At 47.9% G+C, this 12177-nt stretch overlaps 2 protein-coding genes across 2 annotated transcripts in view; one reads left to right on the top strand and one right to left on the bottom strand.

The window, feature by feature from the left end:
* The window catches only part of LOC123586588 (kinesin-like protein KIF28P), a 78918-nt gene extending 71317 nt beyond the window's left edge, over positions 1-7601 (top strand). The window contains exons 22-25 of the mRNA XM_045455813.1: positions 348-538; positions 5177-5305; positions 6910-7103; positions 7511-7601. Of these exons, the coding sequence (XP_045311769.1) occupies positions 348-538; positions 5177-5305; positions 6910-7103; positions 7511-7601 (605 nt within the window). The remainder of the gene's footprint in view (positions 1-347; positions 539-5176; positions 5306-6909; positions 7104-7510) is intronic.
* A 668-nt stretch (positions 7602-8269) lies between these two features.
* Positions 8270-12177, bottom strand: part of SCCPDH (saccharopine dehydrogenase (putative)) — a 39585-nt gene continuing 35677 nt past the window's right edge. The window contains exons 10-12 of the mRNA XM_045453207.1: positions 11491-11602; positions 10407-10488; positions 8270-8894 (exon numbers count right to left, since the gene is read on the bottom strand). Coding sequence (XP_045309163.1) covers positions 8789-8894; positions 10407-10488; positions 11491-11602 — 300 coding nt within the window. The 3' untranslated portion in view covers positions 8270-8788. The remainder of the gene's footprint in view (positions 8895-10406; positions 10489-11490; positions 11603-12177) is intronic.

Genomic DNA, 12177 nt, shown 5'->3' with positions numbered 1-12177 from the left:
CAGAATCTTCAGCAGGCTCTAGGCTCCAAGCTGTCAGCACAGAGCCCAAAGCGGGGCTTGAACTCACGAACTGTGAGATCGTAACCTGAGCTAAGGTTGGATGCTTAACCAACTGAGCTCTGAGGTGTGTATTTGTATTTCAAAGAAATTTACTTTTTAATGAGTTGATCTATATCTTGTTTCATAAAAAAAAAAAAAAAATCTGAGAATTTTTTCCCCTTCTGCCTGGATGTGTCTCAACCTGTGCTTGATAAATGCTGGTGTAGATTGCCACCAAAATAAATATGTACATAGAGACTTGGAAGAGCAGATGTTGAAATAAATGTTCTGTCTCCTCACCACCTCAGCACATAAGCCTTCCAACACCCTGAAGCTAACTTGGACGGCAGCACACCCTCCAGCAGCCAGAGAGATGAACCAAATGTACACTCGGCCAGCCAGCTCCGACAGAGAATTTGCCAAAGCCCTTAAGCTGTTCTACCACAGCATGAACCAAGCAAGAGGGCAGCTTCTCCGACTGAGACAAGAGAAACCTCCTGTAAGTAACCAGAATCCTGGGAGCAACAGGGTTCTTCTTCCATTAGATTTAGGCATTGGAAAGAACTGCATTTCTTTTTAATTTTTTAATATTTATTTTTGAGAGAGACCAAGCATGAGTGGGGGAGGGGCAGAGAGAGAGGGAGACACAGAATCCAAAGCAGGCTCCGGGCTCCGAGCCATCAGCACAGAGCCCGATGCGGGGCTCGAACGCACGAACCGTGAGATCATGACCTGAGCCGAAGTCGGTCGCTCCACCGACTGAGCCCCCCCAGCACCCTGGAAAGAACCGCATTTCCTGAGCTGGGGGATGTGTGTGTTCAACAAAAGAGCAGGAGGAGGCCTGAACAGTGTGTCCGCTGCTCTCCTGGGCATCCGTCTCTGCTCTTGCTTTTTTATTCAAGTTCACTGCTGGCTGTTTCCAGGTAGTGATATTCATTGGCTTTATGACTTACACAGTATCCCAGAAACACAGATTTGGCTTACTGTTATAAACCAAATAAATACAATTCATCACACTAAAATGCTAGAGGAGGTGCCCCTGGTGGCTCCGTCGGTTAAGCATCCAACTCTCGATTTGGGCTCAGGTCACACATGATCTTGCACACCGTTTGCGGGTTCAAGGCCCACTTGGGATTCTCTCTCTGCCCCTCCCCTGCTCACATGCTCACTCTCTCTCTTAAATAAGCATTTTTTAAAAAAAGATACTATAGGAGAAAAAGCAAGGTTACTTCAACAGAATCAGAAAAAGCAGGTGACAAAATTCAGCATCTTGCCATGATAAAAACTCTTAGCATATTAGGAATAGAATGGACATCCCTCAATCTGAGGAAGGCAGACTTAAGCAAAGAGCAAGCATGATCCCTAATGGTGTAGCGCTGGATGCTTTTTTCCTTTTACATCAGGAAGAAGTCAGGGATGCTAGCCAACTTGACTTCTGTGTGACACTGTACTTGAGCATGAAATACAGGAATAAAGTTGAAAAGGGGAAAAAGTAACAGCAACAATAGCATGTGTTTATACAACACTTACTAAGTGCTTTACAGTTACTCAATTCTCACAGCCGGATGTCGTCGGTACCATCATTAGCCTTATTTTACAAATGACGGGTCTAAGGCACAAGACAGGTTAAGTAACTTGGGTGAGGACACAACCAGTTGACTAGCAGGACCAACCTCCAAACCCAGCAAGGGTCCCTCCACAGTCTATGTTCTCTCCTACTACCCCATGCTGCCTCTGTTATTATTCTCAGATGACCTGTGTATGCAAATTAAAACTCCAGAAGAATTTATAAATTAACTACTAGAATTACAAAGTTGCTGGAAAGAAAATCATATATATATGTGTATATATATACATATACATATATATTTGTTTTGTTTTGAGAGAGAGAGAGCGTGCACGGGAGGGGCAGAGAGAGAGGCAGAGAGAGAATCCCAAGCAGGCTCCGCACTGTGAGCGCAGAGCCCGATGTGGGGCTTGAACTCACAAACCGTGAGATTGTGACCTGAGCCAAAGCTGGACGCTTAACTGACTGAGCCACCCAGACGCCCCAAGAAAATCAATATTTAAACATTAACTGCACTTGAAGGGTGCCCGGGTGGCTCACTTGGTTGAGTGTCTTACTCTTGATTTCGGCACAGGTCGTGCTCTCATGGTCCGTGGGCTCAAGCCCCGTGACAGGTTCCGGGCTGACAGCGCAGAGCCTGCTTGGGATTCTCTGTCTCACTCTCTGCCCCTCCCCTGCTCTCTCTCTCACAATAAATAAGCAAACGTTAAAAAAAAAAAAACTGCATTTGAATATAACAGCATCCAACAGCACTGCCTTGTGTAAAAGATGCCATTGATAATTGCATCAAATCCATGAAGTACTTAGGCCTATAGCTAACATAAAACTGTGTTATAAAGCCCGTAAAACTATGGCCTGGTACGAAGAAAATGTTAAACTTCGCTTGAGAGATGTTAATGAAGATCTAAATAAATGGTGAAACGTGCTGGGTGTCCACAGTTTGGAAGATTTGCAATCGCAACTCTTTCGAGTTCCCCTGAGAGTCACTGTAACCCAACCAAATGTAACGGGATCTGACGAGATGATGCTACACTTGAGATGGGATTGCGAAAGCAAAGAACAGCCAAGACCCAAACACAGCGTAGGAAGCCTTGCCCTACCTGATGCCAAGGCTTACTTTAACGCTATGGTAACAGACAGCAAAGTATCAGCCCCAGTGCGAATAAGGTAACCAAAGGAGAAGGACAGAAGGCCCGGAAATAGATGCACCCAGGACCAGAGACACGCTATGTGACCGATGAGGGACTGCGGTGACGGCAGCAAGGGTGGCTTTTACAGCAAACGGTGCTAGAACTAAGAATACATACCGGGGCGCCTGGGTGGCTCAGTCGGTTAAGCGTCAGACTCTTGCTCTCAGCTCAGGTCACGATCTCACAGTTTTGTGAGTTCGAGCCCCGTGTTGGGCTCTGTGCTGACAGTGTGGAGCCTGCCTGCAATCCTCTCTCTCTTCCTCCCACTCTCTCTCTCAAAATAAATACATAAACTTTAAAAATTAAAAAAAAAAAAAAGGAATGCATACAAATGCATTCCAAAATGAAATTGGGATCTTATCTAAGACTATAGCCAGAAACCAATTTCAGGTGACAACTAAGGACCCAACCGCAAAAGGTAAAAAGCCTAGAGATGATCATGACCTGGCGGTGACAGGACAGGAGAAAACACCCGGCTGTCAAGGGAAACGCCGAGAGACACACCTGCACTAAATGGTACACTTTGGCCCAGATACCAAAATAAAGGCAAAAGAGGCCAGGAAAGGTTATTTACACACAACACGTTTAACATGTAATGAACTAAGATCCAAACAAAGAACTACACAAACCAAAAAGAAAAACAGCCCAACAGAAAAAAAAGAAAAAAAAAAAAAAAAAAAAGGCCAATAGACACATCAAAGGGTGCTTAACCTCTTGAGTAGTTCGGGAAACACTAATTGAAACCACAGTGAAACGGTATTATAAACCCACCATGCTGGCAAAACTTAAAGGTCTAACAATACCCAGCTGTGATGATGGGATGAAGCAACAGAAACCCATGCATTGCCGGGAGGAGTTTAAATTGGTTCGACCACTTAGAAAAAAAATTTTTTTGCCACTTACCTAATGAAAGTGGGAAAATGCATCAACCCTAGAAGCCTGCGACTCAGCTCTTCGCAGAGTCAGCTGGTTCTGCAGAGGATTCGGCCCCAAGGCCCCCAAGCAGTGGTTCTCAGAGGGTGGTCCCCTGCTAGCAGCTCCAGAATCATCGGGGGTCTTGGAGGTCCAAACCCCAGGGCCCCTGCCAGACCTGCTAAACCAGAGCCCTGGAGTGGGGCCCAGGAGCCCGTGCTTTAACGAGCCCTCCAGGTGATTCTGCCTTGAACTGAATTCCGAGAACCACCTCACTAGGCTCTCAGTGCACGGATTTGTCTCCCACGTACTAGGATGGTTCTAGTTATACACCATTCTTGAGAGAATTGAGGAAATAGTCACTCGGATCGTTTCCTATTCTGTGGTTCAGATGAGGGACCGGCTGAAAAATTCTGCAGAAACCCACGCCTGTATGCCCCAGCTGCTCTTAATCCCCCCCTCCTCCATAACAACCCGGCACCGAAAACCCCAGCGGAAGAGAGGTCAGGGAAGCACCGCCCTCCCCCCCCCCCCCCCCCCCGGACCGGGGAAGCCTAGCCACATGCCAGTCGATGAATCTCAGCACCACCCGTCAGCGCTGACTTCCAAGTCCACCAAAGATGCCGTCCAGTAGGATTCCGTAAATGGACAGGAAACGGGCAAAATATACGGTTCAGGCTGCATTCCAGGTGGCACAGGAAAATGATGATCACGGAAGTCAGGCTAGTAGTGGTTGTTCCTGGGGGAGAGAGGGTGTGACCTGCGGAGGTCTGTGTTGCGTAGGTGTATTCCCTTCAACACATTAAGGGTTCTCGTGTGCGCCTCTCACAATTGCAGAGAAAGAAAACCTGATGAGGCGAAAGACACTGTAAACAAGGCTAAAAAAAAAAAAAAAAAAAAAAGCCACACCCCATTTGTATTGTTTTTCATCACAGAGTAGTATTCAGAAAATATAAACGACGACGTTTAAGAGAAAACCAGGATGGAAAACACACTGGAAGCAATGGCCTAAGTATCCGAGCTGCCATCTCACTAGTGATCCGGGAACCACCTGCAGGGACGCTCGGTGCCCTCTGCCCGCTCCCGGCTCGTGAGCGCGGTCACCCTCCGCTCCACTGTCGCACGCGGGCACTCGGGCCCACCCGCGCCCCTGCACCTGCCTCCCCGGGGCGGGGCCTGCAGCAGGCAGCCCACACTCCGCTACCGACGGGAGCACCCCCACCCCCGCGCGGTCCTTGGCAAACCCCAGAACTCCCCCGCTATTAAAGGCGTGCGGGTCGTTCCGATCTGAATGAGCCCTTCTCTCCAGCAGCAGCAACCGAAGGCCGGGCCGGCGGCCTTCCCCACGCTGGACAGGCCCCCAGGGGACTCACCACCTCTGCCGGCAACTTTCCGACGAAGGTCGTCGGCAGAACTTCCGGGCACCCCACTGAGGCTGCTATCCTTTCCCCCGTTCCTTCATTTCCAGGAGGAAGATGAAATGCTTCGACCGTTCGTACAGCAACAGGCACAGAGGTTAAAGGACTTTGGAGATGCGCTGGAGTCCAGCTTGCGGAGGCTGAAAAACGATGTCGCCGTCATCGTGAAAAAGAAGAGGGCGAGTTTGCCGCACGCAGAACAGCGCGGAGGCAGCCGCTGACAACCCCTGAGCTCTGGGCGAAGCTCCCCCGCGCAGCCTGATTAACTCGGCTACCAGAGCTGCGCTGTGGGCTCAACGCACTCCAGTCATTTCTTGTGACGCTTCTGTCCTTCAGTTTGATTTACAGTCACGTAGGGATGAATCCACACGCAGGGCGAAGGTGGGCTGGGAGACAGGAGGTCTTGGGGGTGGGTGGTTAGCAGTCTGCGTGCTGGCCCTGGACTGTCTGGGGCTCAGTCCTCTCATCTGTCACTTCCCGACTGTAGCTGGAGGCAAACGCCCCCTGCCCCCCTCCAGCCTCTGTTCCCTGTTAGGTGGAAATGAGAGCAGCACTAACTGCAGATGGGTAACGGATGCAAAGCACCTGTAAAGCACTTAGCACAGCACCCTGGGCTGGGAAAAGCACTTAGAATAGCACCCGGGGCTGGAAGCACTTAGCACAGCACCCTGGGCTGAGAAAAGCACTTAGCTCAGCACCCGGGTCTGGGAAGCACTTAGCACAGCTCCCCACAAACCAAAGCAGCTGATAAGCATCTGCCATTGATATTTTGATGGTAAACAGTTTGAAAGTTCAAATACAGCTGTTGTGATGAATTTCTTGCTGTCAGACCTGGAGACTTAACAGTTATTTCACGCCTCTCCTTTGGTATCCTTGCTCTGAAAACATCCACTTATTTTGCCTTCGTGAGTTTATCTGAAAATGGTTCAGTGCTGTATCGTGTACCCATGCAATGCGGGTCCGCGGGGCCAAGGCTGAGACCTTCGGGAAGATCTCCCGACAGGTAGTCAATCTCAGGTGATCCTGGTTCCGCAAAGAACTGCCGGGTGGGTCTCTACCGCCGAGGGCTGACGCACTGGGCGCTCCGGCGGGGGTGGGGAGGACTGTAGAGAGACCTCCTGTGGCCAGAGAGCCCCTACTGGTACCAGCAGCACTAAGGATACTGAGACTCCGTGAGCATGTACGTGTGCCGGGCACCAAGCTACGTGCTCAACGCATTAGCCCATTTCACTCATTACCATCCTATGAGTTTGGCACAGTTATCTCCCCCGTTTTGAGGTTTTAAATAAGCAAGGCCTGCGCAGGCCTCTGAGTGAGCAGAAGTCTGCAGGTGGCGTTCTGGACCACCGTGGCCTGTGCACAACTGTCCCAGGTTGGGGTGGTGGGAGGGAGGCTGGGCTGATTTGCGTAAGAAACCAGGATGGAGGAAATAGACGTGACAGCCCCAATCCTTGCCCCCTAAAGTATGAAATTAGGGCGATCAAACAGGATGAAACAAACTCTACGGCAGGACAGCTATCAAGGCCTCCAAGAGGAGCCTCCCAGAAGCAGGGAGTCTGGGCCGGTGATTTCTGCTTAATACTAGGAACCAGGGGCTAATCGAGGAGGCCTGGGTGGGGAACCAGGGGCTCTGGGGCAGGACCAGTATATGCACACCAACTAAAAAGTAACCTGAAACAGTGAAGCCCAAGTGTGGAGCTCTGCGTGCTGATGGCCGCAGGGACTGGGTCTGCAAAGCAGCAGGGAATCCTGGAAAGCCTGGCAGAGAGGCCGAGGGAAGCAGGAATGGCTAATACCTCGTGGACTGAGCCTCGGCGTTCTTTGCCAGTTTGCAGAAATAATTGCAGAAGTCAGGCTTTCTGCAAAAGGGTGGCTGGAGGAGCCTCAAGGTTTAAAAGGATACTCTGGGGGTGCCTGGGGGAGCTTAGTTAAGCATCTGACTTCAGCTCAGGTCATGATCTCACAGTTCGTGAGTTCGAGCCCCACATTGGGCTCTGTGCTGACAGCTCAGAGCCTGGAGCCTGCTTTGAATTCTGTCTCCCTCTCTCTCTGCCCCTCCCCGACTTGCACTCTGTTTCTGTCTCTCAAAAACAAATAAACGTTAAAAAAATTTTTTTTAAAGATAATCTGTATGAGGGGCGCCTGGGTGGCGCAGTTGGTTAAGTGTCCGACTTCAGCTCAGGTCACGATCTCGTGGTCTGTGAGTTCGAGCCCCGCGTCAGGCTCTGGGCTGATGGCTCAGAGCCTGGAGCCTGTTTCCGATTCTATGTCTCCCTCTCTCTCTGCCCCTCCCCCGTTCATGCTCTGTCTCTCTCTGTCCCAAAAATAAATAAACGTTGAAAAAAATAAAAAGATAATCTGTATGAGACACACTTGTATCTCAGGCTGGAGGAGGCCCACGCAGGTTGTGCGCACCGGCATCCACCTCAGAGCAGGACACGGCCCACACACCGCGAAGCTGGAGAGAACACCTAACAACGTGCAGCCTCACCCAGCGGGTCCCAGATGCACATCTAACCCGGATCAGTCGGCTCCAACCTGCAGACCCCCTGAATACAAACTGCTGGGGGCCGCTGCAGACCCCAGTGTCGTTCTAGGATTCTGACACGTGGCCACTCTGTTGCTCCCGAACACCTTCCTGATTTGGGAGAAGATAAGAACTTAGTTCAAGGTCCCCCAAATTAGGGCAGAGCTGATGGCAGAGAATGGGCAATACCCACACCGCCAGCATGAATCTCCGTGTTCACTTAGACACCCTCTTCTGTACAGGTAGCACAGAAGGGCTGCTCAACACCATTAATTCTCTCGATACCACGCGTTTCCCTGCAGAGCAGAAGCTTCATGAAGGCAGCGGCTGCCCTCTTCATGGCACAGAGCCCCGGGTATGTGTTTATTTTACGCTTATTACAAAAGGAAAAGTCTCCGCCTTATTTTAGGGCTTCAGAAGACAACCTGGTTAAATACAAAAAATAAACAGGAGAAAAGTCCTGGTTAGGCGGCGAAAGTGGGTGGAAACTTACCAGCTATACCCATGAAACCAATCACAGGTTCGGAAGCAGAGAAAGCAGCGGCACAGGCGAGACCACTTGGGGGGGGCATGTCTGCCACCACCTCAATACTTAGGTCCAAGCACAAAACCACCGTTCCCTCGACAACCCTTTATTATTCAACTTAGGTAATAGTCAAAAACTCAGTTGGTGTGGACGGGAGAGAAACTAGGCTAACATAGCAAAAAGTGCGTTTTCCTTTGGCAAAGGCCCAAACAATATGTAGAGACACTCATCAGAAGGGGAGATCCCACTCAAAATCAAGGTGGGGAAAACAGCAGTTACTGCCTTACAGGAACACCAGCCCGAGTGCCTCATTGGGAGTCTGTGAGCAACACAGATCAAGACACCCCCCCACCCTCTAGTCCGCCAGCTGACTTATAAGCATTGACGATGAACTCTTCGATGAAGAAGTCAAAAATCGGTTCTGTTCCACGAGCAATAAAATCACAAAGTCAACAAAGATTTGAAATTTAGGGCAAGCTAGTACAATTTCCTGCTTTTAATGTGCACGTATTTTAGATCTGACAACTTTTTCACGTGTAGCATTTCAAATTTCAAACAAAAAAGCCATGAATTCATGCATGTTCTGCCTCCAGTCAATTCTTCCAACGTCTAGACTTCAGAGCTGCTGATGACACTAAATTCCATGCCACGTTGGTTGAGTCTGTCAATCAACTTTGTTCTGAAGAAGGCGGCTCCTGGGGTGAAGACCCCGCCCCTGTAAGACAGAACAAGGAAAACAGTGCCCGAGGCCAGTCTCCAGGCCTCCCCTCTGCTAGCGTGACCCGCCGGAGAAGCAGCTATAGAGCCAGCAGAACTCCTGAAACTGTTGTTCCCTCATGGACACGTTTGGGTTCCATTCTGAAAATGAGCCAACGAACAAAGGAGCTACAAAATCGGGACGAAGCTAGCAGCCCCAGCAAACCCGTCCAGACTGGCCCAGCCCCCAGGACACAGCTGTGTCTCGAGGGGCAGTGAGGGCCATCAACCCAAGGGACTCCTGCTGCTCATAAAGCCAGTCCTCGGAGTCAGGAGGATAGAAAAAGGACCTGAGTGAAATAAACTTAGGCAATAAATTATTATGAAAGCATAAATAAGGCTTAAACTGGATGGAAGAAGTTTCTTTAACTATAATGACTAACATTTTAAAAAATATGTTAAATATTTTCAAAGGGTATAGAGTTGACGCTTGAATAACATGGGTTTGAACTGCGTGGGTCCACTTACACGTGATTTTTTTACAGTGTAGTACTATAAATGTACTTTGTCTCATGATTTTCTTAACATTTTCTTTTCTCTAGCTTGCTTGGTTGTAAGAATGTAGTATAATATATGTCAACAGTAAGCTATTTAGTTAAGTTTGGGATGGGTAGTTAAAAGTTACACATGAATGGGGTGCCTGGGTGGCTCAGTCCGACTTCGCCTCAGGTCACGATCTCACGGTTTGTGAGTTCGAGCCCCACGTCGGGCTCTGTGCCGACAGCTCGGCGCCTGGAGCCTGCTTCGGATTCTGTGTCCCCCTCTCTCTCCGTCCCTCCCCCACTCACACTCTGTCTCTCTCTCTCTCAAAAATAAACAAACATTAGAAAAAATTTTTAAAAGTTATACATGGATTTTTGACTGTGCAGGGGGGGTCAACTGTAGAATTATTTGAAAAAATCTAATGAGACTTTGCTTTATACACTGTTTATGTCCGTCACTTAATACCGTTTCAGGTCATATCTACATTTATTTGTTTCTGAGTTTGCGGGCCTATGGCTCATTTGTAACGCTGGCCTACTTCTACAGGAACAGTTAAAGGCTCCAATGACAGAGCCCAATCGATAATCATCTAGCCAAGCTGCCATGAATGAATCCACACATGGTATCAGGGCCGCCCATGGCCAGCTGGGTATCATCAGCACTGACTAGAGGCTCCTGATAATACTATTTAACAACGAGGGTCTTTATAGCGTAGCTGACTCCAGACCTGAGCTGTTTTTACAAGGAACTAAAGTCAACTTACGTGACTCTCACACTTCCTGTCTCCTCTCATTTATCTATCTCTGCACTGTTCTCAGAGGCCACTAAGACACTGTCCTTCTTACAAATTTAATGTACCTCTATCTTTGGTTCAAAGGGAACGTGCATGCTTATGTGCAGACCCACTGCCTGAAGACAGCATCAAAAGAAGCGAAAATATAACACGGATGAAAAAGGCCTCTTCGAATTAGAAGAAAACCAGACTTACATGCTAGGAAGATCAGAGGCGTCATTTAGAAGAGTCATAGCTGCCTGGACCATGGCTATGGGGGTAGCCACATAGCCAGGCTCTGCGGAAGACAGATGATCGAAGAAAGATGTTAATGCATTCAGCAACACTCAAAAATCAAATGGGAGGTTTTATTCTGACACTTGATTTTGGCTCAGGTCAGGATCGCACAGTTTATGGGTTCAAGCCCCACATCGGGGCCTGCGATGACAACGTGGCACCGGCTTAGGATTCTTTTTCTCCCCCTCCCCCACTAAAGCTCACGCTGTGTCTCTCAAAATCAATAAACTTAAAAAAAAAAAAAGATTCAATTTCTTAAAAACAACTGAGTAACTTTAAAAAAAGTTTCTAAGCAAGGGGAACCTCAGTGTTTACAGTTCAGTCAAATAATAAAAATACAGTCAATTTATCTTAAGAAGCCTGGTGGGAATTTGAAAAGAAGGCAAGACACAACGATATCTTTGCCATCTGGCTTGACTGAAACTGCAAAGCAGACCCCCTTTGATCTACCAGAGGTGGTGGTAATTACACTTATAATTAGGCTGTAATTCACAAGCAGAAGTGTCTCCGCACCGCTCTGTAAAATTGACAGCGAAAGTTCTTGAGCTTTTTTGGGTGACAGACCCTTTTAGCCACCCATCAAAAGCCTGCATCCTCCCCAGGAAAATGCACACAGCACACACATTTTACAAACAATGTAGGGCTGTTCAAAGACTGCAAAGAAACCTTGGCCCACAGCTTTATGTTACAATTATACTGCTTTAAAATGACCCTTGAGTAGGAGAATATATATCAACCAGCCCCTTTTCTTATCAATATTAAAATATGCTGTTCAGAATTATTAAATAATACTAAAAAAGAAAACAAGGGGGGAGGGATACACTAACACAATTAGATTATAACAATTTCAATCCTTCAACAGAATAATTTATATTGTTACTTAAATAACTTGTGCAATATATTTCTAAAATAATTAAGCTCTAAGAAAAAAATATCATAATACTGCTTTATACCTTAGGACAACGTAAAACGCCCCAGCACTCTTACGTCATATGTGAAATACCTGGTCCTTTCACCTGAGTACAAATTCTCGTATTTGGTTTGCCCTTCTCAGGACCAAAGCCTTGGCTGTATCCTTGACCAAAGAACCTCAATGTAAACGATGAGCCATCCATCTGAGGAAAAAGCAAAGGCCTTATTTATTAAAGATGTCATCTCCTTCCTAAACAGAGTAAATATTCTATTTCGTATGAGACATTTTCAGCAGGTGAAGACATCAGTATTCTGCCAGAAGACCCTATCATCCTTTAAGCATGGGGCAAAAATCAGTTCTTTGAAGACACAAGTTTTGATGACGGGTGTGTTGCCAGGGGAGGGAGGTGGTGAGGAACTTGGATGCGGTACAAGTTCGGTTCCTAGGCTGTGGCCTACACAAGGACGGCACCACTGAAATAGTCGTTTCAGAGGACAAGCTGGAGGCAGTTTTTATTTTAGGACGGGGGTAACGGCAGAACGTGATAATCTGGTTTCACACAGCTGTTTGAGAAGACAAGACAAAAACAGCCAACAAGTAGGGGCACCCGGGTGGCTCAGTAGGTTGAGCATCTGACTCTTGACCTTGGCTCAAGTCATGATCTCATGGTTGTGAGATTAAGCCCCATGTTGGGCTCCACACTGGGCATGAAGCCTGCTTAAGATTCTCTCTGTCTCTCTCTCTCTCTCTCTTTTTCAAAAAAGAACAACTAGCCAA

This window comes from Leopardus geoffroyi, chromosome C3 (genome assembly GCF_018350155.1).
Source record: "Leopardus geoffroyi isolate Oge1 chromosome C3, O.geoffroyi_Oge1_pat1.0, whole genome shotgun sequence".
Lineage (NCBI taxonomy): Eukaryota > Metazoa > Chordata > Mammalia > Carnivora > Felidae > Leopardus > Leopardus geoffroyi.
Note: the sequence above shows the minus strand (reverse complement) of the source record. Positions and strands in the feature narration are given on the sequence as shown.